Below are 26,163 nucleotides of genomic sequence, written 5' to 3'. Positions count from 1 at the left end.
GACGCATCTATCATACGTGTACATATGTAGTTTTTATTGCTTTGTTAAAAAATTAGATAGCATGGACTACAACCACAATTGACGATGCACCGGCATGACGCCTGCATGTGGTCTTCCAAAGCAGTTTCTAGACCTGGCGTGGCTCTGTGGTAGAATACCTGACTGCCACGCGGATAGATTGGGTTGAATTCCTACTGTGATCTTAATATTTGTTCTTTGCTTTCGTCGGGTCAACCCTGCCGGTTTTGGCTTTTCTTAACGCTCTCGCATTTAAATTACCAATGTCTGTTCTCGCCGTTCTTGGGTAGGTATAAACCGTCGATCACCTGTGGCGCATACCCGCATACCACGGGCCGTGGTATACGGGTATGTGCCACACCTGTCTGGAGGAAAAGTTTTGACGACGTACGCGACAGGATTTTCACGTTATTCATGTGATGACCAGACAGTCATATTCGTCAAACCCTCTTACCATCCCATGCCAATTTTGATCTATACTTAGTTAAGGAGGCGATCACGAGAACACCCAGACGTAGGCGGCTAGATATAGATAGATGGATAGATACGTAGATAGAAACGCTCAATGTGCGTTTGCTAAGAAATGCTTCGCATTTAATACACAGCGGAACAAACGGGCATTGGTACGAAGGGAAATTTTTATGTTCTAATGACTAGCAGCGCTGTTTTAGTTTTCCGTGGAGCCCTTGTTTTTCAATCCAGCCAGTCAAATAATGAAGAGTCGCTAGCACTATACAGCATATTATAACAAGTGTGGGAAATTGGGCAGGTTGGCATAGATGCATTACTTCAAATGGGTAGCGCCCAAAAAACGGAGGCAAAAGAAATAGACGCAGACAGGACAAGCATATTATGAATCCATGCACTCTGTTCAAGACGGCTTTGACGGCACATAATTCGCAGTGAAGTGCGAACAACGAGACACTTCAGGTTATGTCTACAGCAATGTAACTGGAGCTGCCAGAAAGTGTTCCTAGTCAACAAAACATTCACTAAAAATATTTTCCAAATCCAAGAAAAGCTAATTCCTCCGCACACAACACGTAGAACAGCTACCTGCCGGGGTGTGCATGGGGTTTTCAACAAAGAATATTCTCTGGAGATGTACTTCAGGCACATTTTGTTGTTGTTGTTGAAATATTGATGCTCGGAACGTTTATAATGACATGTTTAAAACATCACGCGCCGCATTAAGAATGTTATGAATCTGAAGAACTCAATTGAAGCGTCTAATGCAAGCTGTGTGGCATCAGCCCGGGTTGTTCTTTTCCTGACGCCTGTAAGAGAGGCGTGTCATTACGGAATTAATTGTTTCCGAGAGTTTCGCTCCGGCGTATTTCCCAAATGGGGACAATAGCGTGAACTATCCTTGAGCCACGCCACGAAAGTCCCCTCAGCCATGCATAGCGAAATCCTGCAGACCTGCACTTGTATTCAGATGGCTATATCGCGTGCCCCACGCACAAGTATGTGCCGCTACTGCGCCCACATTACGCACCAGGGGATGACCAGAAGGGGCACGGAAAGACACAGAATACATAAAGAAATCTAAGCGTGCAAAGAACAGAGACACACAGAGAAAAAGGGACGATTACGCACTATTTTCCGCGAGAGATTCTCCATTTTATATATTTCGCCAGGTTACTTTCTCTGGTAAATGAACGAAGGAAAGGGAACGCACCGAATGGCCTAGACAACGCCATGAAGCCAACAGCTAAAGATAATCAGAGCGAAACAAGAATTTCGAAAAACGTTCCGATAAAAATCTCGAATTGTCCTATAGATTGCCGACAGCAAAAATATCAGCCAATTTTACACCCAAATTCAAAGTATTATCGCACTCGAAGATGACAAAGGTCTGTAAACGATATCGTGTACACGTGTTTTAATTATTGTTATAGAAATTAAAATAAAATAAAGATTTAGTCGCCTATACGATGGTGACGACGACTCATTTTCGCGTAGAGTAACAATAATAAAAACACATTAATAAAGGCAATGCCACTGGGGCATAAATTCTCGCCGTACAATACCATTTGAATTATTATTCGGATTTACAGAACATCGGGCTTCTAACCCCTTGCGTAGGTTTGTTTGAAGATAATGTATAAAGTGGGCTTAACTGGGTCCAGATGGGAAGGTTGGCATCAACGAAAAATTGTAGTAAACGAAAGTTTAATTGTGGCGTGTACACCCACGTTCTCCATTTTGTTTGTCTCAGCACTTCGCAATTCATCGTCATGTGTTTTGAATCGGGACTCGAGCACGCGTGTCGTTGAATACTGTATGACAACGGCCACTATACCGAATCTGTGCAAACGAGATGGCGAAGTGCGCTCGCAGTCTACATGACAAGGCTGATACAATCTAAGCATTCATATTGCTAGGTTCTATTGTTTTATTATCATCTCGTTGATGGCCGGCTGATCTCAGTAATAACGTGGGCATAGTGCTGTTCAAACCATTACCGAAGCGAAAACGAAAATAAAACGGTTGCATAATGCCGGCCCATGGGTATACAGCACAAGTGCACCATGATTCGGTGTTGAACTGGCTGCATCAGCACGGATAGAGGCCTATAACATCCTTGATAACGGGTCAGCTCGCCTTCAGCTATGACGTCACGAAAAAAGCCCGCCAACCCGTGCATTTCAATGGGGTATAGGCGAGCGACGCTTAACGCGGTTGCATTGCTTCTCTCGTACATTGTTTATCTTCCCGCAATGCCACAGTTCGTATAGCGTTGGGTTACCCAACCGTCAGCATCTTCAGCGACGAGAGGCGTACAGGAAAGCAAGGGAAAGGTAGGAAAGAGCTGCATCTATAGATGGTAGGCATCATCACCATCCCCATCGACAACAACAAACAACAATAACGACCGCCTATTAAGCATATATAGGGAGGGGCGCAATCGACTGAGAACGTTAATTTATTGCGTCTCTCTCACACTGCGGATCGTTATGGCTCGCAAGAAGTCTAGCCCCCGACTGCATGACTTAATGCGTTACCTAGTGGGCTTTTGCCTCTGAGTGTTACAGAGAGTGTAACATGCTGCCGAACTTTGCGCGTGTTGTTCCATTGAAAACTCTCTTATCGTATAATTTTCCGTATTTATTTACAGCGAAAGCTGTTATGAGGTCACAACAGCCGATTTCGGTGGCGTATTTGTCCGCCGCTGTCGCCGCCGGTGTCCGTAACTGCTATCGCGCACAATAAGAAAAAAAATTCAAATTCGAGCGGAACTCGAACCAAGGCCCTCTGCGTGGCAATTGAGTATTCTACCACAGAGCTACGCCAGCGCTTGAAACTTCTCAGCAAAAAGCCCTGTCATTCCGGACAAGGAATCACGTCAACAGATGTAATATAGCGGGGTAGAAGAGTGAAATAACAACCAGGCGTCACGCAACGCGAATTGCGAACCGAGTGGGTGGCTTAAAGCTTCCTAGCTATTACAAAGGGCTCAGCCATAATTCTTCATCGTCATCAGCCACAGCATCAACAAAGTGCGCTCAATGCCTTACAGACGCGTAGTGGGCTTCTCCGCAGAATGACGAATAATGGCATAGTGGGTGCTTCCCTACTTCATGAAAGTTACGATAATTTATGGCGTAGTGGTTACCTTGCATGTGTATACTTGTATTAGTTGCCCCAAGAGAGTCTACAACGGACTCTAGAAAGGCCGCTCCTCTAGCTTTCGCTGTGACTGTGCTGCGTGCTCCGCGCAGGCCTGGCACATTTTTTTTGTCAAGACGCGCTATCTAATATGTGATGACTGCGCGACTCACTGCAACCATGTAACACGGGGGCTAAAGACACTTCAAGCTGCCTCACTGCAGCTTTTTTCTTAGCCCCCGCCATGGTTTGCAATGGAAACAAATCAATAAGGAAAGTACATGGGTGTTCTTGCACTTCGCCACCATCGAAATACGGCTGCCGTCGTCTGGAATCGTCCCCGCGTTCTTAAGCTTAGTAGCGCAAACATTACTTGCTAAGCTACCAGGGTAGGTAAGAAACAGAGAGACGCTAAAGCGAATGGAAATCTTGGCTTAACACGCTGCGTTATGAAAAATAGAAAGAGAGAGAGAGAGAGAGTTGTTTTATTAGATAAGTCAAAATGAGTCGGTCATCATTTCCCTTTCCCTGGGTACACATGTGCGCGCAGTTGTTGAAATGGCTGTTTGAGTTAACGACCGAGGTGTTTCATCACCCAAGCGAACAGGTGTAGGAATCTTTTGATGCCCAAGTCGCAGTGACGTTTGCTCACCTATCCGGGATGCCGACGCTTAGGGCCTGCTAAAAGCGTCCATTACACAGTGCGTCTGAAAATAAGAGAAAAACGCGCATACGGCCCCAAGGAAAACAAGTGTAGAACGGGTGGCAGTTAGGTCGTAGTCTGGGAACAAGAAAACTGGGAGAAAGAAAAAAGAAAAAAAAGAAGCAGTGGCCCTAAATGACTCGATGCTGCGAGAACGGCGCAAAGGGCGATCGCGGCATGTACAGGCGATCGGCCGGCGTTTCGTGTTGGCAGACAATTAGCGACCATTTGAAGCCCTCCCTCTTGTTGCCGCGAGCGCACTCTGTCAAGGAAAGTGGTCATGCGTAGGAAGATTAAATAAACAGGCAAATGTTTCCAGTCGGGAAAACGAGAAAGCCTTTGAGTTTCGCCAAGGACGAGCGCGCGCGTCGGCGGCGGCGCGCCGCATTGCGAGCGTATCGATATCTTGCGGAGTTAAAGCCTCGTTTCCCCCGCGTTTTGAGCGTGGCCGCAGAAACAAGAGACAAAGATCGTCGGTTTCTGCGGCGGCAGCGGCGACTAATGTTCGTCGAGGACGTGAATGCCTTTTTACGACCTGACAATAATCGATGCGAGCGTTTCGCTCGGGGCATGCGCAGCCGGCTGCCACGGGTAGCACAACCCACAAGCCGTGCATGCGTGCGTATACACGCTCGCTAGCGAGGCATTGTAGCGTCAACGCTCGTGTCCTGATCGCGGACACGCGCTTCGCGCGAGAAAGAGCCTTCGCCGGCCGGTCATCACGGGCCGCAATTTCCAGCCATTGCGGCCCTTTTGCCGTGTCTCATGCGATAGAGGGGCGTGTGCGGCGGTTTATTGCAGAAGAATGCGCATGCAATAAAACAGAAAAGCGGATACATTTGGTCCCGCTTTCCTCGTGTTCCATGACGCTCTCGTAGCGCGGCATTTGCGAGGCGTGCATGCGCTCGGCCAGTCGCGTGCACGTTAAAGTGTTCGGACAAGTCTCGCGACGCATTCGTGCGTATGCCGCTCCCGATAAGCGCTTTGCAAACAGATGTGTATCCTGCCGCGTCCATGGAGCACGCAGAGCCTCCGTGCCGAGCCACTGATGTGAGACTATTTATCTTGTCATCAACATGCTTAGTTTACGTATGTTCCACTTGTCGGTTGCGGAACGGTGCATGGTCGGTCTTTAGCAGTATACACCGATCACGACGCAACGAAAGATCGACGAGTATGGCTTTGTTTTTTTTGTTTTTTGAAAAAATATTTAGCTCCCTGATGCAGGCGTTTTCCTTATTACTCCCTGCGCATACGAAATGTGCCTGAACATTTTTATGCCCTTAATGCGTTAGTTTATGGCTCTGGTTGCATGAGAACTATGCATGTGTAAACAAGCGAAATGGTTGCCCGCCTGTAACGGCTGTCAGAAGTTTATCGAACAATCTTTACAGCGCGGCAACAGGTAAAGTTTCTGCGCACAGCGGTATCAGTAGGCATATTTATAGCGATACCTTTGCCAATTCATTCGTGCATAATACAGCAACTTTTCTACTACCAACTTACGACGTGCGTGGCTGTTCGTATATATATAATCCAGATACGTGGTGCAGAATAAAATTGACCCTAATGACATGCCTTCGACTGTGAGAAGCTGAATGCCGCCGGTCGTTGCCGGCGACGAGGTAAATAGGCAACGTATTGATGGAGCGTATACATGGAGGAAAATCGGCGTGTATTCCTCCAACAGCGCAACCATGATCCCACGGAAGGCGCATGTTTGGCACGCAAGGCAAGTGTCGATGGGCATAGACAGAAGGGACGATGAAGGAAGTCGGTGGAAGAGGCAATCGCCAACCGAAGCGAGTGATGGGGTTTGGTAGCTGAGCCCTAATTATATATATACGGATGTATAGGTGTGCAGCTCATTCGTTGAGAAAAATGACGTTGTCGGCTTTGACTCACAGCGGGGTCCACCCCCTATCCCTCGTACGACTGAATGTATAGTTTTGAGGACCGAATCACCGCAAACACGCCGCACACCTAGAAATGTAGATGGAACTGCATGGTGTGACCATACTAAATGACATCGAGACCTTTGGTTCACGCAAGAAATATAATGCCGCAGCTGCGTCATGTAACATATTAACTGGAAATCTACAATCACGTAACTTTTTGATCTCAAATGCGCATCGTCTGGCGTTCTGGGTTTTGCAGGTGCTCGCAGATGTATTCGGAACACGGAAGCCACATAAGAGCTAAGTTTCATGTAGTCAGAAGAGCGCAGCCCGTGACTACAAGAAAGTTGTTATACACCGGCCCTATAAAACGTTTAACCTTTCACGCTTCTGTCGCAAGCTTTGCCGGACAGCTGAGTGTAAAGTAGAGCCATGAAATCATGCGACCTTCTGGAGTATGAATTAAATTAAATGAGGTCTGCTTAACATATATAAAAAAAAACACTCACATGTAAAGCGTCAACTGGGCTCAATTATTCTATGTTCTTGGCAATTTATTTGTTTACTTGATTACTACTTGATCACATGGAATACTACTTGGTTTCGTCATTGCTGAAGCTGAAGCATAGCTTATACATCGGCAAGATCAGAACTGGATTAGCTTTACCGAAAACAGCGTACTCAAATTTAATATTGAAGTACCGAAATGTAACACATCGTTTACTCGGACGTGAATGTGCCCGAGCTGAGTGGCTACACGGTCACCTTCCGTAAACTGTGTATCGGTTAACAGAAGCTTTAGCAGCTCAAAGGCAGTTATAGGCTACCAACATGTTGGTTTCACCAAAGTGACGACTTCGCTGGCTATGTACAATCGCAAACTCTCAAATAAAGTACGATTTATTTACCGCCACTTCTGGGATAACGCTCAGCGTTCTTTCTCCAGAAGAGCGCCGTTTCTATGCGAATAAACGCTTCACTCGACCCGAGTTTAAAAAGCTACTGTGAATTCTGAATTGCGATGATTTGAACTCTGTGCCACAGACGTCAGTATAGACAATCATCTGTAGTTCGGCGAGCCTCCTATAGCAGCTTAACGTTTTACGATGCCTGAAGAGAATGCCGCGCCCTCCTACTTGATTTTTAAAGACCACTCGAAATTAATTTGTTTAGTGGGCCCGTATATTGAATATTAACTAAATAATCAATACATAGAAAGCATCGTCATCCTCTCGCATACTGCTCAGCCGTGCCTTGCTCCCACCATTTTGACACATGTTCCTGTATTCCCCACCGTATAAGGTGACAAACGTGAAAATTACACCTGGGTAATAAATGTATCTCTTATCTCAAGCACTTACTAATTCTAACTATGCGTAGCCTCTCACTTAGGTTTGTGCAGCCGCTACGACGAGAGCGTACACCTGCTACTCCTCGATCGACTTTCCTTTAAACATATTGCGCGTTAGACAAACACGTCGAACAAGAACTCCGTTTACATGGTACTCATTGCCCTTGAGCACTAGCGAAGTTGTCAGGTCTTGCATGACTTGCATAATTTTCTATTCGTTTTGAAAGGCGAAATAAAGGTGGGGCCGATGAGTGCAGACTGCAACCGCCTCGACCGGACGTGTTGTGTCGGAAATGACGCAATCTTATGCTCATGCTCGTCTCTTACATCAGGTGGCATTGCAAAAAAAGAAAAAAAAAGAATCAGGATAAGGTACTAAATTGCTCTTCCAGTCACACGTGGCGAGATAGTTACTGAAAGCGGCTATTCCCTCGGTCACTGCGCATAAAAACGGTACGCTGTCTTGCCGCCTTTCTGAAGTTGAAGTCCTTTCTTTGGAAGTTAGTGATCCAACGCTGGCGGATGTGTGCATTTTTTTATCCTCGAGAAAAGGCATGCATAGCGAAGGGCTGGCAACACGGTAAGTCATTGTGTGGAGCAGCGGCCCGTGAGCACGAGGTTACTTCTATTCTTTAATATGCCAGTCACTGTGTTTCCAACTCGCACATCTTCGTTCTACCGTTCCACATTTCGCTTCATCAATGGATCACATGTAGCGCGACAGCGATCGCTCGTTTGAATTTCAGACAGCTGATGGCACGGTGGCAGAGATGTAACTTCGCATTCGTACAGTTTCGTTAGAGTCAACGCATGGTGAGGAGGTCGAAGATGACATCTCGTCCCTATTGAGCAAACTATTCCGCAAATGTATGGTCAATGTACAGGGGTGATGAAAAGCTTCCAGGCCGCGCTGCCATATGATTACATGGGATAGCGCCCTGGGAACTTTTGACCACCCCTGCACATTACTGCTTCCGCTGCAGTTTCTTGCATATAGAACGTCTGCTCTTGAGTCGCTTAATTTTCCTCGTCTTTACGAAGTTATAACTAAGCGTCGAACTTTTAATGCTATTTTTTTGTATTTGTTAACCTTTTGTATATTCCGCATTACCTTTCCATTATCAAGTGAAAAGAACCAGCCGTAACTATAGCATATGGAGACAATGGCTCTTCCATTCTGAAGAAAGAAGAAAGAAAGCGCGGCCATGGCGCCCCTCGGCAACTCGTCCTGAATAGATAAATAAAAGAACCACACGCTTTCCAGTCTTTGTCAGGACGTACGAGTGAAAGGCAGAACTACTTGGCGCCACGTTCATGGAGATCCGTGGCTCTTTTTTTTTTTTTTTTTTTCCGGCTGCACGCTCGACGAATAGTCGTAACGCAATAAGGATAGCCGGGAGGGCGAAAGTAACGTGATGCGTGTTTGTCACCGCGGACTCGGCCCATGCCAACAGAAGCCGCGCGTGAGGTGTCCGGCAGTATTTCGTAAAGCTCGTGCATGAGGGGGCTATGTCGGAGAGGGGAGAAGCAGTGCACACACGCGCACCTTGCGCGGCGCGCAGCCGAGCATGACCGCCGGCCGCTGTGCCGGCACCGCCGCGAGGGGCGGGGGGTCAGAGCCGCGGTGTCCCCGTGCTCAGCGCGGCCAGCAGAAGCGCTCTCTAGGCGTCGGCGGCGGCAGCGAGAGATAGGCCGCGCACAAATTGGCCCATTCGTGCTCGCCGAGGCGGAGTAAACGCGGCTGTCACTTGAGCAGCTCGGAGGCGACAAGAGTGTGTGTGTGCGCGCGCGCTCTCTCGGCCCGCCGGGGTCTCGCAGATAAATCGTCACTGCGTGGCATGAATAAGCAACGAAGAAGTCCTCAGTTTCCGATCTCGCCCCTCGGGAAAGAGAACGCCCTTCTTTTTTTTCTTTTTGCGATCGTTTTCTCGTCTTCTTACCACGGCGTTTCCTTCTGTCCAAGTAAACAGGCGCGCATTTTCGTCTACACACGTAATACGCACGCTGAGCGCGCGGCGCCGTTTGCCCGTTCGGGGAAGCGCCGCCCCGGACGTCGGAATCCATCTCTGCTGACTGCCTGGCTGCGGGAGCACCGCCGCCACACCGGGAGGAGATGCCACCACCACGGCGGCGGCGTTCCAGCGTCGACGGCGCCGACCCGCCGCACGTGTGTCGTGCCGTTTGGGGCGGATATTACATCTCGCCGATTGATTCCTCACGCGTATACTAATGAGCCCCGAATGCCCATTTGCATAGATATACGCCAGCGCTTCTCGGCATATTGCGCCTTCTCGGTAGAGAGATGTGCCTTTAGAGAGCGTCTCGTCGCGGTTGCCTCTCTTTTTCGGCAACCCGCTTTTCCTTCCAGGCTGGGGGAGAAGCCGTGAATGTCGCCAGCTCAGAGCGGGCTCTCAAGTGCGACCCTCATAAATGCGCAATGATGCGCACCGCCGAGCGGAGAGAGAGGTGCCCGCGCATGGGTGCACGCGGCCGCAAATGCGCCGGAGACATGGGCGCCAATGTGCGCGCACCGGACCTGAGTAACAGGGCGTGGCGGGCGTCACTCATTTCGCGCTCGAAGGTGCCGTCGATCAAGCACAAAATAACATATCGCCGATATCAGCAGACTGTATAGGGCGCAATGACAGAACACAGCTGCGGCAATGAACGCTTACCAATGTTCGAAGTGTAGGTCGGGATCACCCTCGACGCCAAAGAAAGAAGGAAAACGCGCGTTTGAAGATGTTTGTGGCTCATGTGATGGATACTATCCTCACTTGAAAGGGGAAAAGAAGTCGGATTTATAAAACTTATGAAATGTTATATAATATAAAGGAATTTGGGGTGAAAAAAAAAGACCGGATTTTCTCAGTTCAGTGAAATAGCATTTCTAATGATATATGTGTGTGGGAAGTTCTGTTTTTTTTTTTAGATTAAACTTGACAGTGATCACATATTTTCATAATGACGCCACTGTGGTCATATACTGAACAACAATGAACACTATTTTATCACGAGCAACCTATGTTAAACGACAGAAGAATTTGTTCTTACTGCATACGTCACACATTTAGCGTATACATTGCTATCAACAGAGCAAGTGCGTTTATTAATTAATTCACGTGCACTGAGGAATTAATACTCATTTGGCCTTTTTGATTCTATGGTATGTTGGCGTTGGTTGGCATGGCTGTTAAGTCTTTAATATATACGGTAATTGCGCCGAACTCTATACATTTTGATTTCGACGTTTTGCAGTCCCCTCGTGGCAATCCCCTGAGAAAATAACGAAACGGATCATGTTCACGTTACACGCATGTTACAGCTCACTGAGATGGAAGACACATGCAGAGGAATGCATTAAATTAGAGGCTGCAAACGATAACCGGATTCTCATCGTCATGAATTTTATCGAAGCCAATTCAGAAAGCGGAGTAATTAAAAAAATACATAAAGAAAGTACCTTCATACGTGTTTTGAACTATTGTGCGAAATATAAAACGAGAGAATTGTTCACAGGGATATGGACGCAGACTTGAAGCGATTAGTAGTGATTTAAAACAATTAAGGAATGTCAGTCATCGAAGCCAAAGTTTCGACGACAGAACTTATCTTCGTCAGGGTAGAAGCAGATTTCCTTAGCAGCGTTTTTACGTATACGCGTTGCTCACTTTCCCGTGCCCTCAACGGGCAAGGAGAAGAAGACGGTACGCGGAGTATTTGAAATTACGTAACTGACATTTTTACGGAAGCTATTCGTTTATATATAATCCAGTGGCCATCTTCTAAACGTAAGCACGCGTTAATGATACATCTATATACACATGCAACGTGATTAGAATGAAGTTTTTAGTGCTTACAACGTCGTAAAAGCGGTTTTGAGAACCCAGTAAATATGTTCATTCTGCTATTAAACCTTGTTGAAGCCCATCCGTGCCTTCCCTTCAACATTTCCTTGTATCTCTCTCTTCTTGGGACTGTATAATAACTATAACGAGCCGCCTATGCTATCTGCACAACAATTCACTCGTCAGTGTTTTCTTAACATTTGTTCAACAACACAAGCAAAGTAAAATGTAAAGAGACAGAGAGAGAGAGAGAAAGAGGCGCCGTGCGCTGTGGTTTACAAAAACGTCGTTTGTGCACCCGCTTCCAGGTAACAAGTGCATATCATGCGAATAACCTCTTAGCAGAGCCTCCCGGCGCTTTAATAATAGAGTCCATTGTACTACAGCTGCGGCTGGCGAAAAAAAGAACATCAAGTGCTCGGCAGGCAAACGCCGTGGCATGCAGATATACGCCTCCGGGTGCACGACACGACACATGTATACTGCGCGTCCAAGCCAGTCCAAGCTAATGATCACATGCAGTACCCGCCGTGCCTGCGTGCGTGTGTATGCGAGCAAAAAAAAAAAAAAATTGAAAGATACTTTTCTCGAAGCGCTCCGACGGCAGCTGAGGAACACGGACGCCAATTCAAAACGACTTAAGCAACCTTCGACAAAGAATCGGCCACATCCGTTCAGCAACCGTCTCATTTCCGCGCCGAAACCAGCCATTGAGGCTCGGGCAAGGCAAACGTTTGCGGGGCAAACTTTCTAACAAGGCGGGCTCACGCACGCTTGCCGTCCCACGCGTTGTTGGTGGGGGGCTCCTTCTCTTTTGTTGCGCGTGCGCGCGGCCGCTTCGCATAAAAACAATGACTCGGCGACGCTGAAGAGCGCGCCGCCGTGGCGCCTGCGAATTTCGGCTCGCTGGGAAGAGGCGAAGCGAAGAACAAGTGGCTTTTATTGCGTTACTCGACGCAGGTCGGCTCAGCGCGGACATTAGAACACGAAAAGTTGATGGCCAGCGAAGAAAACGCTCTAATCTCGAGTGCTGCCCGTCCCGCGTTCAGTCACTCACCTTCCCCACTTCATCCCGCTCTTCTTCTTCTCGCATTTATTCATTATTTCTTCGTCCTTCTCCTGCTTCGACTAAACCTCCTGCTCTGATTTTGGCTGAACTGTCGTGCCCCCTCTTCTTTCTTTCTTTCTTTCTTTCTTTCTTTCTTTCTTTCTTTCTTTCTTTCTTTCTTTCTTTCTTTCTTTCTTTCTTTCTTTCTTTCTTTCTTTCTTTCTTTCTTTCTTTCTTATTTTATCACCGAAAGCCAGCTTCAACGCGCGGCTGTGTTGTTCTTGTGCTGTGTCAAACGAAGCAAGCGTCGCCGAAGACTTAAATAGAACAAAGATTTTTTCGAAGGGAAATGGCGGAGACAAACCAAATTCACTTGAGACACAGATATTCACAATTTTTGCGACCCTAGTGTATAGACGGCGTAACCCTTAAAATAAATGTTAAACCGCTCGCAACTCCGTGGAATTCTCCTGAAATGTGTTTTATATAATACGCGACGCAAATGGCCGGAAAGCTGCACATTGTGTAGCCTTCCCGTTTTTCCTGGTTCCCTTATGGTATTATGTTGCGAAATTACAGTTCCATTTTACAGCAACTGGCGGTCTTAACCCTACAGGATTATACAGATAAACTTGCTTAGCATTAGTAAGTAAGTTTTTACTGGAATTATTTAGGAATTCTATAATTATATATATATATATATATATATATATATATATATATATATATATATATATATATATATATATATATATATATATATATATATTTTTTTTTTTTTTTCATGGTTAAGAACGCTCCCTTACGGGAGACCAAGAAGCCCAAACGCCTTTTCTTTTCCTCGATGTACGCCCTACAACTTCATTTTGAGATTCGTCAATGCATTTGCATTGCAATGCAGTTTGCAATGCATTTTCTTGTATTCAGGATGTCTTGGCGTTAGTTGGGTTCTCGAATCTTGCTTATTGTCATACAAAGCAGCGTACAGACCTTTGTTACACAGAAACTATTAACTTGAGCCTATCAGAGGCGTTCAGTATTCACGACGTCATATTTAGCGGGCGCGGGAACTTGATGGCGGCGCCGCCACTTAAACCTTATACGCGATCGAGTGTTTTCCGTAGCTTCAATTGGGCCTCCTCTACGGAATTTCCCTTGAAATCCAATTAGCGGCATGCAGTGAACACATCCGGCGCGTGAATTTATGCTTGCCGGAGAACCATAAGTAAGCTAAATAAAGACATTTCATAATGTTTAACTAATTATGCAACGACAATTTCTTAATAATCAGCCCGTAGAACCTGAAGCGGTGACACGTGTGTATGCGATAAGCAACACTCGAGAGACGCGTCTGGAAAAGAAGTTATAATGATCTAGTGTTGTCTACAATACTGTTCACAGATTCTGTCCGACTGGCACTTGTTGACTGAATGCGTTCTAAAAATTACGGTAGTTCCTCGACCTCTCTCTCGGCGAACTGTTCAAGCGCGAAGGATAGGAATCTCGAGCTCTGAACGTTTAAATATCGTGTATCAGTTTTCGAAACTTTGATCATACGCCCTTGTTATCTCTGCCAGGTCTGTATGCACTGGCGTAGACAAAGTAAACATAAACAGAATTATAGTACAAACGCGAACAGAAATTGACTTACCCAAAGACAACGACGGTCAATTGCGCTTTTTTCTTTAACTTCTGCCTCATTAGAATTCCTCCACAATTCACCGACGCTTTTCTAATAATTTTATTATTATTATTATTATTATTATTATTATTATTATTATTATTATTATTATTATTATTATTATTATTATTATTATTATTAGATGTGGGTGCATGAATCCTCGATAGCCGTGCGAAAAAAAAATTACGGCAGATCTAAAAGCATTGCAAATACAAGAACATACGGCGTAAACACCAGCTGGGTCTCGTTTACGCATTTAAATTGTTCAACGGAACGTTCAAGCGCGCGTATACTCTACTGCACATCACCCTACATGTGCATTTTTTTATACTAAAAAAAAGAGCTAGAGAAGAAGACATATCTTTTCATGACCAGTACACATGCACACTTCAGGTGGACACATTCTCTATCGTCTGTGTAGCACATGAAAAGGACACACCTGAAGCTGTAAAACGGTCAAACACGTTCCTTGCACACCAGGCATAATCGAACTTCTTACTCGTATCAATGGATATAAAGCGCAATATAGCAAGCTTTTCGGATGAAGCGGGCTGACTTAATTCTATCCGTAGAATAGTTGTATCATGTGTGGCGAAGTGACACCAACACGTGACACGTGAAGCCTTATAGGCCCTTCCGCATATGCGCTGTCGACCACGCAATGCGAGATCACGCTGTGCGAAACACACCGGCGTTCTCTTGGTGCATCGTTACTTAAATAGATCGCTTATGCAAGAAATCGCAATATGTAAGAATGAAAGTCAAATGCGCTGCAATGCAACGTTTTCGTTTCGTTGTTCGCTGAAAGACCGCATACATTCGATTTCGATACAATTATGGGCGACTAGACGGTAAGCTTCGGCATTCAATATACGCAAGCAATCCATCAGGCTTGAGTTACGGCTATGAGCTGACAGCTGTGATTGTTAAGGTATATTTAGTTTTCGACAGTTTATTGACATTCTTACAAGTTTACGGGTATTTCTGTTGATTGAAGCCATGTACCAGTATACTACGGGTACATGGATATAAACATAGCTGTGAAATTATGTCATATTCAGTAACTGTATGACTCAACACAATAAAAAAAAACACCTTAGAATTGCAAACCCTGATCAGTGCATACTGTATACCCTTTCACAAACGCGACTCTGCTGAAAATAATACGCTGTTGGCACACTACGCCTTTCGCTTAGCAAACACACATGAACACATGCAAATAGTTGCAATAGACCAAAACCAGACAGCCATGGGACAGGCTCATAATGAGTGCAATGAAGGCTTTTAACAACCTGGTTTGACTGCCTCCGCATCTGCACAGCCTTTACAAAATGTTTGCGATTTTCTGCCAGCTATACTCTTTTTTTAAGAGCCTATACCTTTTTTTTTTTTATCTAGCTTGCTCTCTCAATCTTTGTTTAGCATAAGCAAAGTGTCTGTCGTCCAATGCGACATCGAAATATCGAAATTTGATAGTGGCAGATCATTAGTGCACAATAAGTTCGGTGACAATCGCGCAGAGAATAACGTCATTTCCTTCTTTGCTATTGTCTCTTTCTTTCATGCTCAAACTGAGCTCCAACTTGCCCAATCTGCAGTACTTGTCAACTATTCGCTGTGCCTATACTGTGTCACAAATATGTGTACCATTGGCAGTCTTTATGTGTATATATATATATATATATATATATATATATATATATATATATATATATATATATATATATATATATATATATATATATATATATATATATATAAGCAGACATGGCTAAGTCTAATCCATAGTGAATGCTGTTCGAAGGTGTTTCCCCCACCTCGCATGCCTAACGGTTTTCAGACGAGGTCGGCGCGCATGTTTTTATATAACGAAAAGTAAAGCACAGTGAAAATCTTTTAAGAGCCTTGTAGTCATTAAGTTTCCCAAGTAATTCATCTTGAGAATGGACTGGAAACCAGAGGAAGAAATAAGGGCGACCCTTCCCTCTCCATTTGGTGTATTAAACTTGGCGGGTGCTGAATTTCATGGTGTTTATTTTTCTTTACTTTTCATTTTCAGTGACCTCTAGTGTTCTATCAAGAATTGTGAACGATGAGCTACGTGGCGGCACCGCAAAAAGCTTCCGCATAAAAACAAACAAACAAAAAACAAAATAAACAGCTAGTCCTATAGGTGGGGCTGGGGTTACGCTCCAAAGAGAGTTCATTCCTATATCAGGCGCTGCTGAGCTCTCGCGGCGGTGCGTTGCAGTCTGAAAGAACAAACTGCCAAGAAAGCAGAGAAAGCTCACTCCTTCGGATGATCACTCGACTAAGGGCCACGAAAAACGAGGAATCGCTCTTGGCGAAAAGGGGGGGGGGGCCTCTTTACATTCGCGCAATCAGCCACATGCGACGCACTGCAGGCATGCACGGTTATACACTATATAGCCTTGAAGCGCGGGAAGCGGTCTTCCCACCTAGCATTGCCGGTCGACTGCCTAAGTGTCCTTCTCTCCCTTATCGTCTATCTTGGCAGAACAGAAACGGAAGTAAGTGAACGTAGAGTGTGTGCATAACGCTCTTTTATTGGTCAAAGCGGACGACTCGGTGCAGTCCACCGAAGAAAGCAGCCGCTACTTCTTCCCAACACCGGAAAAAACACAACCCCCGCGATATGCAAATTGCGCGGCTGCGTAACATTCGTTCGCGCTCTCTCTTATTTTCTATTTCGCGGCACTACAGCTCTTAGCATGAGCAGCACTTGTAGCCTCCCCCCTCCTCGCTTCACCGATTTACTACCGCTTTTCCGAAATCGTGCACGAGCCAGGTCGAGAAAAATATCGAGAGCAGCGCTATTTAATTTCAAGAGCTGTCCGTATCCATTACCATTGTGGATCCATTTAGAGGAGGGTGCCTGTTTTGCGCGCGCAACGCCACTGTGCGCAGGCGTGCGCGCGGGTGGGGTATTCGGCCGCCCGGCGAGCGAGCGGAGTCCCGAAAGTAAAGGGAAAAAAGAGCGCAAAGGAGGAGGCGTGCGCGCCGAGGGTTGCGAAATCGCGCCACGCAGGGAACAAGGGTTCCCTATTTGCATGGCCCGGCGTAGTTTGTATGCAGTCTGGGGCCGCCTTGTAAATGCAGCCACGCCACGCGAATGTTGGGAAGGGATGGGATGGTGAAAAACAGACGCAAGCGCAGGCACTTTTACCCCCCTCCTTCCCCACGAAGCACGCCTTTTGTTCGTAGTTCCCTTGTGCTTCCTTTCCCCGCGAGTCCCGTGGCTCGTTCCCTCACCTCCGCGCCCTCTCTCTCGCCCCCTTGGTGTCTGAATGTGGATACCCACTTCGCGAAGCTGTTCTTTTGGGCCCGAAAGAGCGGTAAGCACTCCAAGTAATCAGAGTTTTTACTCGGCCTAGCACTCGGGGGGCCCGGCGCGCCGCGGCAAGTGGCGGCGAACGCACGTCGGAACTGCGCGCACTGAGTGCCGCGTTCAGTGTGACGCGTCGCTCCCTCCCTCTCTCCCGCCCTTGCGCGGCTCGAATCGGTGAGCCGTGCATGCTAAACGATGAAGCCCGCGGCTGGGCGCGGCTGTATAACCGTGGTGGTCAATTCACGCTCGCGTGCACCTTGAGCGCGCGCTTCGTCGGGTCGGACGATATGCAATGCCAGAGTCGATTCCGTTCCTGCACACGCGCTCCATGGGAAGAACCTGCTTTCTCTTTTCGTTCTGAAGTATGAGAGGGCTGCGTTAACTTCGAGTCCGATTCATTATGTTCGTCGATAGTGGCCGCGGAAATGCGAGACTTAAGCTGTATGCGCCAGTATTCGCTCGTGTAGTGCTGGTTTACCTTTCCACCAAAGTAAATCAATAAATAAAACAAGAAGTGATCGAATGTGCAATCACAAGCAGGAACTGCATCCTGCTGTGCCATATAGGCTACTGCATGCTATTGCACATACTAGCAATTAAAATTGTAACCTTTCATCTATTATTCTCTTCTCAGTCAATAAGTATACTTTGTTTGCTGAAGAAGCTGTTGCTGAAGCTGTCAGCAGAAGAAGCTGAAGAAGCTGTCAGTTTTCTTAGCGATGTGCAGGCCCCTTCGCGTTACTTGGATGTCTACAAAAGTCTCTGCAATTGAACTATCTCTGCAACTGATTTGTCCACGTAATTGAACCTAACATGGGGCACTAAAGGGTTCAGCGTTTTCTATTATTCAAACATTTCGCGCGATATATTTTGTTTTTTCTCGACTTTTATCGGAGGGAATGGAGCTTTTTTTTTGTAGTTTGTTGATACCGGTGTTTATTGATGTTTTATCGGTGACCATTTTTACGTTGAAGGTCACGTTTTTGAAAGCAATACCTGATATGCCCCCGCGTACATTTTATGACTCTTTGTCGTTGGAGGGGTTTTTTTTTTTTTTTCCTTTCTTAGACATAGTGTATAGTGGCAAACGTACGCGTACAGTAGAGGCAGAGATGCGATTATTCTCACGTAAGCGACGATCGAAACTGCCAAGGGACTCAGACTATAGATATACCTAAAGGTACCGGGAACTGCCGCATAGTTGTGACGAGCAAAACAATAGAGTGTAGGCTTACTATGCGAACATTACACGTCTATAAAATGTAATCAATACAGTTTTAAGCAAGTGCTTACGATACTTAACATGTCCTCATTTGAATTCTTTGCGAATTAACCTTTATTACGCAGAGACGAAAAATCCTTGAACACGGGGAGTCGCTGGGGCCAACGTTTCCGCAAGCGGTCTTATCTTTTTCAAGGCAGCAAGAAGACAAGACCGCTTGATAAAAAGTTGGCTGCAGCGACTGCCCGCGTGTTCAAGAATATCTCACCTCTTCAAGCTTCCACCTTACCCTTCATTACGCGGTGCTTTGTTGTTGCTTTTTTTCCCCTAAGAAAAAACAATTTACGACTGCAAGAATCGCGAGTACGCGTTAGGTATTTTATAATACAGTGTATGTAAATAACCGCTGAACCTGCACGCACCCTTTGCCCCGATATGTCAAACTTTCGGATGAAAGCAAGCAAAAGGTGAGCGTTTTTAGGACTTTAAAGATGCCGCATAAAGGGCAACTTTACTATAAGCCGTGTTATAGTAAATTACTCTCATGCAATAGCAAAACAGTCACACTTACCACGAGGTGAGTCTTGGTAAACCTGAAAAGTTGCGAGAACGAAATAAATGTTACGACTTGATCTACCCTGGAGCTCTCGCACGAGCCGGCCACTGATATTGTATTTAAGTGTCTACACGGGATAAATCGTTAAGTGCTTACAGCTAAACAACTATACATTGCATTCCAAAGGAGCTAAATACTCAACAGCGCAATTTCCTAGTACCTGGTAACACCATAATGCCCAAAATAGAAAATACTTTCAATTTATTGACGTCAAAGCGACGTACCGGCGCTCGCGGTTCGGCGAAAGAGTTACTAAAGTTTTGCCTTCATTTTGCCTATAGTAATGTGTCATACCAATTTGCATTCTCCAGAAAAAAAATGCATTAGTGGCGTTCACATGCAAACCAATGACACCATATGCCATCTATGTTAATGGTTGGACTATTTCTTATGTCAGAACCCACAAATTTCTTGCCATATAACCACTGACAGAGATATCGGTTGAAGCTTGCACATGACCTACATGAAAGAGCGCATAAAGCAACTTCCACGCTGTTAAAGTGCCATTAGCGAAAAACAAAAAAAACTTGGGGGAAGTCAGATGTCTCGTTTTCCAATACAATGGGCCCTGGCCTTCCGACCTTTCTTTGTGTTAATGCAAGGGTGTCGCATGCCACGCAAGTTGTTGACTGCAACGTTGCGTATGTGCTCCCTCTCCCTTGCTCTTTCTTTATACACCGCTAACTCCCCCCCCCCCCCCCCCCCCCCCACACACACACACACCCAATCCATTTCCAATAGACGATTTTCCGCAGCTAGTTTGTTCAGTCAAAGCTAGATGGGGCCACCGCGCCGTAACCTTCCCCATGCCATGGCCTGTGGCAGCGCTGCTTGATTTGTCTCCATCCGCACCGCGTCGTGTGCTCGGCGTCCCCAGCGTCTACGCGCACGCGTTGGGCAAGTAAAGCGGGCAGACGGCAGCGCCGGAAAAAAGTCAACATGGCGGCACCTGTGCACGCTGTTTCCTTCTGCCTCGAATTTGTCACGTCGTCGTCCTGCGCTGTGCAGCCCGTAGGTTCGAAACGTACGCATTTATTTGCTTTATATTTGCGTCCTGAAGCTTTGAGAGCAATGTATTCGTTGGTATTTTGCAGTGTTTCCAAGATTCATTCGCAAATTCTTGGAAACAAGGCTTAGCAGGCGTGGCTAAATAAACAGAGCTGACCTCAATAATAAAGACAGAACACACCTAATGCTTTGTCGCCAGCGTGAGATAACTCAAAGCGATAGACGATTTAGCCATTTATTCATTGCTTTCAGGACAGTGGGTAAATAGCAAGCGCGAGTTCGGATCGAAGCGGGTGGTTGCGTCTGCATGGGTGCTGCCATGTTGGCTTGTAACCCCAGCTACTGGAGGTTGCTAGTACAACAATTAATGGCGTACGTCATAAATGCGAACTTAGAATAGACATATCACGCATTGCTGGGGCGAAGTACGTGACAAACGCAAATGTCTCGACGTTATCAACTTTTAGGCGATTACATGTATACTATGCTTTGCTGCGCAAGCATGTTCCTTGCTTACACCCTGCTGCAACCAGCTTGTGTGGTATGGCCGCGGCCGCTTCGGTGGCCCAGTGCGTTGGTTGGGGGAAGGCCAGTTACGATAACGTGAGAAAACATGGCCGCGCCCGTGCGCCGCTGCGGAAAATCGTCTATAGTGTAGGACATCATACCGGTTATTCTGAACTGGTTACCCTACCTGCCTCTCCGCTCTCTCCTGCCTCCTCAGTAACATCAAATTCAAGGAAATTTGGTTGTGAAAAGACAATTTGCCAGCTCGATCGACGTTCCCTTATAGTGTGCCTTCAACATGTGTCTTTTTACTTCTACATAATGAAAAGACGAGGGGTGTAGCTAATATTGTCAATGGCATATACCAACAGAGAATTACGGGAAACCATGCATCCGCTCCCGGTCTGCTGTAACGTTCAAACATATCATATACACACACGTAGCCTGAATAAAGAACTATATACGGCCTTGGATGTGCCGCTGCTGGAGACCAAGTAAGATCTGTGCGTAGGGAGAGAGAGAGAGAGATAAAAGCGAAGGAAAGGCAGGGAGGTTAACCAGGTTGCACCCGGTTTGCTACCCTACACGGGGGGAGGGGGAAGGGGAGAAAAAGAATAGAGAGAGCAAGGAGGAAAGAGGGAACAAGTAATACGCGCACAGTGTTCACCGCACGCACACAGACAGTCACAACCGAAAAATATTTGACATCGCTTCCTCTGCGGTTGTCTAAAAGTAGGCGTTAAAAAAGGCTTGCAAGGACTGGCTCCAAGGAATCCAGAACTTGCAGAGCACATTGAGCTGACGGAGTTGTCATTCCGTTGAGGAGAGTGCGCATCGTGGTCATGAGAGACCTCAACACAGCGGGGACTTGTAGGTTTTTGTCGTGGCAATCATCTGTGGACGATGTTGTACAGTGCGGGCCATTCTGCATCGGCTCTTAATGAGTGCGCAGTGGTGGCAGTGAGGGCCACGCGACATCCGCCGCCGCTTTCAAAGCCTCTGCGTATTTCCGGCTTTCGGATTGTGATGCAGTGGGCGGTGGTGGTGGCGGCAGTGGTGGTAGCTGTCGCTTCGGAGAAGTCTGACGGCCTGTCGGAGTAGGAGATCGCGTTGACCGTCCAGATTGGGCAGCAGTAGCCTTAGACCTTCGTCGCCTACGCGAGCGTCGTTGTCTATTTCTCACCACATCAGCGGCCTCTTTGTGCGTTGAGCCGTCCCGTACCATCTGTTTCATGACGCTCCATTCCTTTTTTACCAATGGACAGTCCCTTGATCAGGCTTCGTGTGATCCATGGCAGTTGGTACATTTCAGGCCAGTTGCTCGGCAGGATTCCGCATTGTGTGGCTCTGCACAGCGGGGGCAAATCGCCACGTTCCTGCAAACTCCGCTCACATGACCCATTTTTTGACATTTACGGCACTGGAGTGGTCGTGGTGTAAATGGACGGACCACGTGACGGAAGTGTCCGACCTTCACGTGGGATGGCAATATGTCGCCTTTGAAGACAATCTTTACGCAACACGAGTTGCCGAGACGTGAGACTTGGACTATGTTGCTATGATCACTAACTTCCTTGATGAGCATTGGAAGGTCCCCACAAGGAATGGAGATGTCGACATCGTATATGACACCTACCACCATGTCCTTGTTAAGTGGAAGGTGAGCTCGAACCTTCATACCGTCGAAGTCTGTGACCCTGGTCAGAGCAAGCAGAGATGCCTCGTGTATAACGTCGATGGCCAAGACATTCTTGCGGGGGTTGACTCGAACATCCTTGATTTCGTTTGGAGCCACAGACTCGAGTTTCCTCGAGATGGTCTGCCGATTCAGGTGTCTCAGATTGTCCGATGGCGTAACAGGCACAAATAAGACGGTGTAGTTCGTTGAAGCCACCTTCGGCTTCACAGTAGATGCGGTTGAAGCTGGTGAAGCACCCATAGATCTTCGTTTTGGTTTACGACTGTAAACAGGCGTGAATCCATCGTCGGAATCGTCACTGCTTGCCGAATACAGTTCGGTGGACTCACTGTCGGCGTCGCTGAGTTCGCTGTTCCATTTCCTCGAGGGGCCCGCCGACGGCGGAGGCATGCCTGGAGGGTGTGCAGGCCAGTCTACTTCCAGTGTAGCCAAATAAAATACCGATGGCTACGCGAGGAACATGAAAAATCACCAAAAACTGTCACCCGGTAAACAAAGCGCTGTGCAAGAGGCACACTTCGTCGTCTTTAGGAGTGTAAGTGTTTCATAAGGCATGCCCCCCATTCGCATAAACAGTGCCAGCCAAGTTTCCATTAAGCCAACACTGCAAACTCCGGAGACGTGCGCATGCTTATAAAGGTATATATATACGTCGTTGACCGTACACATTGTGACGAGGGTTGGGACAGCCAGAGAATGACCAGCAAGCACGCAACAATTTGGGCCGAAATTATGCACAGTGCTAAGTGTTCTCATTTCCAAAAGCAGGGTACAGGAACTTCTGAGCGAGGCAACAGTACTGGCGCAGCGATTCGCTACAGCCCATTGTGTTAACTGAGAGCCGCATTTATTGCACGAAGGCCTTAGACATTGAGACATCTCAAGAGGGCGAAATAGGCAGCGACTCGCGGCTAATTTGTCAACTCAAGTCACTGTAGCCTAACCCAGTACCTATACAAAGGGGGTTTCACAGGAGCTTAACGAGACTTCAGACAATATTGTGCACTGAACAGTGCACAATATTCAATGCAGTGCTGTATTCGAACCTGTTATTCACACTATCGGATATTATTTTGACTTAATATGCCAATTTAATAGTCAAAGTTCGACAACTAGAATCCACGTAATACGATTCGTTGCAGGCGACTCACCGCAATGCACTAATTGTAGAGCCAAAATAAAACAGGAAAATTGCAAAACTAAAATACACGATAACATCCAATGTCTTCAGCGGTTATGACCCCGAATCCTGTTTTTCATGCGAGAGTGATATTGTCATCACTCGAGAGACCGCATTTCGCATGCTCCTATATACAAAACATTGTAATCATGATTACAATACTGCCGCTATAACATATCCAATACTTTGACAAGCCTAGTCTGCTTGCTCTGATTCCAGGCGACATACGAGCATGGCGGAGCAGTGAAAGGAGATTCTCATAGCCCTACTTGTGACTGCCAACACACGCCCACCGAAAGTGTAGTGTCGCGTGCTTCAGCGGACTGTTTCAGAGCCCTTTGCGGGGATCATTTGTTTTCTTTGCTTCATTTTCTTCCTGCATCCCTTTCAAGCAGCGATTGTTACGGTTGTTACTTCGATTACTTTCTTTATAATTTTTTCAGAAAGCTGTGCAGAGAACACATTTGTGTATCTGTACCTATATATGTAAGGAAAAATCTGTCTTATTGTTCCGGCGATCTTGGTGCCTTGTTCAGGTGTTAAGGAAGTGCGCTCGGTGCGTTCGCGCTTTAACGTTTCTCTCAACATGGCAGGGTTTCACTGAAGATACATTTTTCGTTTTCTTTTTTTTTTCCTTCTCGTGACTGCAGTGCCATTCGGGCTGCCGAGTGCCATGCCTCCCGTGCCGCCCCGGAGGATCGGCCATCCGTACCAGAACCGGACGCCACCGAAGCGGAAAAAGCCGCGCACATCGTTCACGCGCATGCAGATATGTGAGCTCGAGAAGCGCTTTCACAAGCAGAAGTACCTCGCGAGCGCCGAGAGGGCAGCCCTTGCCAAACAGCTCAAGATGACCGACGCCCAAGTCAAAACATGGTTCCAGAACCGAAGGACCAAGTGGAGGTGAGCAGAATTATTTTACTCACAGTCCTGTTCTTGCGACTGGGGCCATTAAAAGGCTATATTTCTTAAACAGTTGTCGTTGTCGTAAATAGTGACGCACTGTATTTATACTTTTAGTCGTTTGAGATGTGCAGCTCTCACTTACCAGGCTCCTTTTGAATCACTGGAACCTGCGACTAAATGATCGTAGCACCAAAGGTTCGTACTAAAAACACTAAGAACAACAACAAAATGTGCCTCCCAGAAACGGCTTCCCCGATCCATGACGAACGCCGAAATCTAGTGATTCGCCCTCCCGTTTCTCCTTAATTGTAAATGCTAAAGTCACTGCATCGTCCTGGTTTTCTCGAGTTAGGCCGAAATTGAACCTGAAAAACAAAAATAAAAAGAGATGGTCCGTTTAAGTTTACTCTACCGGCCACGTATAACTCGAGAAACTGAATCTTCAGCTTTCCAACGGCTCAAACAAGCGGCGCGGCAAATAGGCATTACGCATGCATCTGGGCCGCGCAGATGCTTCTTCCAGTGTTCCATCCTGAGGCGACGTACTTATTTCCCTTTGGCTTCAAACCTCCGAGCGAGCGAACGGCCGATGCTGCGGGTGATACGGGAGCGACTCGGTGTGTTCTATGCCGAACGGTGGACGCCGACGAAAATCACGCGGTTTCTCAAAGAGAACCGCCAGCTGCGCTATGGGATCCCTCCCTCACCTATCCTCGTCTAGGAGGATACTGTTTGAAACTTTTTAGCTGAAGCAGCCACTCGAGCCGGTGTCATCAAAGCCTCCCATCGCGCGTATATATACCCACTGACTTGCCTGCTACATGCCCGCGACACGCCTGCTGCAGGCGGCGACTCACTCTCGATGAGAAGAAAGTATACACGGAGCCCCATGCGGCAATGGTATTGAGTATTGAAAGGAGCATCCCGAAGATACAGAGCGAAAGTAACGAGCGCAGCTAGCGGTCCTTCTTGTGACTCAGTCCACTCCGTCTTTTTCTTCATTTGTCGCCGGCGCTTCTCCCCTGCGCAGAAGTGTCTTTGCACGGAGACGTCCAGAAAACCAGTTTTTTGTGTCGCCGATTTCTCGGAAGAGAGAAAAAGAAAAAAAAAAAAAAGATGGCGAAAGGAAGGCACAGGAGAGCGCGACCGCCCCGGCGAACAGCTTCTTATCTTAATTATCTGCCGCTTTTGTCCGGACCGTTGAGCATACAAACGACCGCATTACTGGAGGCTGCGGCAAGTCCTTAAGCGATTAGAGAGCCGTAAACTATACCCGCTTTGCCGCGATGCGCCAACTGATTTCTCGTGCCTTTCGAAGCTTTCCGTATAACCCGGGCGAAACCATGCGAACGGGCTACCGTGTCGGCTTCGTGTGCGCCGTCAGTAATGTTCCATAAGAAAGCTGGCGGCGACGGCGGCGCTGAGTAGTGGGAACGCACACACGGGGCAAAGTTACACACGAACTCTTTTTCTCGTGGTCTCGAGAAAGGCGCGCGCACTCGGTCACTTTTAAGGCA

The 26,163-nt window shown here is 46.9% G+C and overlaps 1 protein-coding gene across 2 annotated transcripts in view; it reads left to right on the top strand.

Annotated features, from left to right (window-relative positions):
* The window catches only part of LOC119378825 (T-cell leukemia homeobox protein 3), a 76,845-nt gene that overhangs the window by 15,019 nt on the left and 35,663 nt on the right, over nucleotides 1-26,163 (top strand). For both annotated transcript variants that reach the window (XM_049411528.1, XM_037647847.2), the window contains exon 2: nucleotides 24,391-24,643. In XM_049411528.1, the coding sequence (XP_049267485.1) occupies nucleotides 24,391-24,643 (253 nt within the window). The remainder of the gene's footprint in view (nucleotides 1-24,390; nucleotides 24,644-26,163) is intronic.

The sequence above is a fragment of the Rhipicephalus sanguineus genome, chromosome 1 (assembly GCF_013339695.2).
Source record: "Rhipicephalus sanguineus isolate Rsan-2018 chromosome 1, BIME_Rsan_1.4, whole genome shotgun sequence".
Classification (NCBI taxonomy): domain Eukaryota; kingdom Metazoa; phylum Arthropoda; class Arachnida; order Ixodida; family Ixodidae; genus Rhipicephalus; species Rhipicephalus sanguineus.
This window is presented reverse-complemented; position numbering and strand designations above follow the sequence as displayed.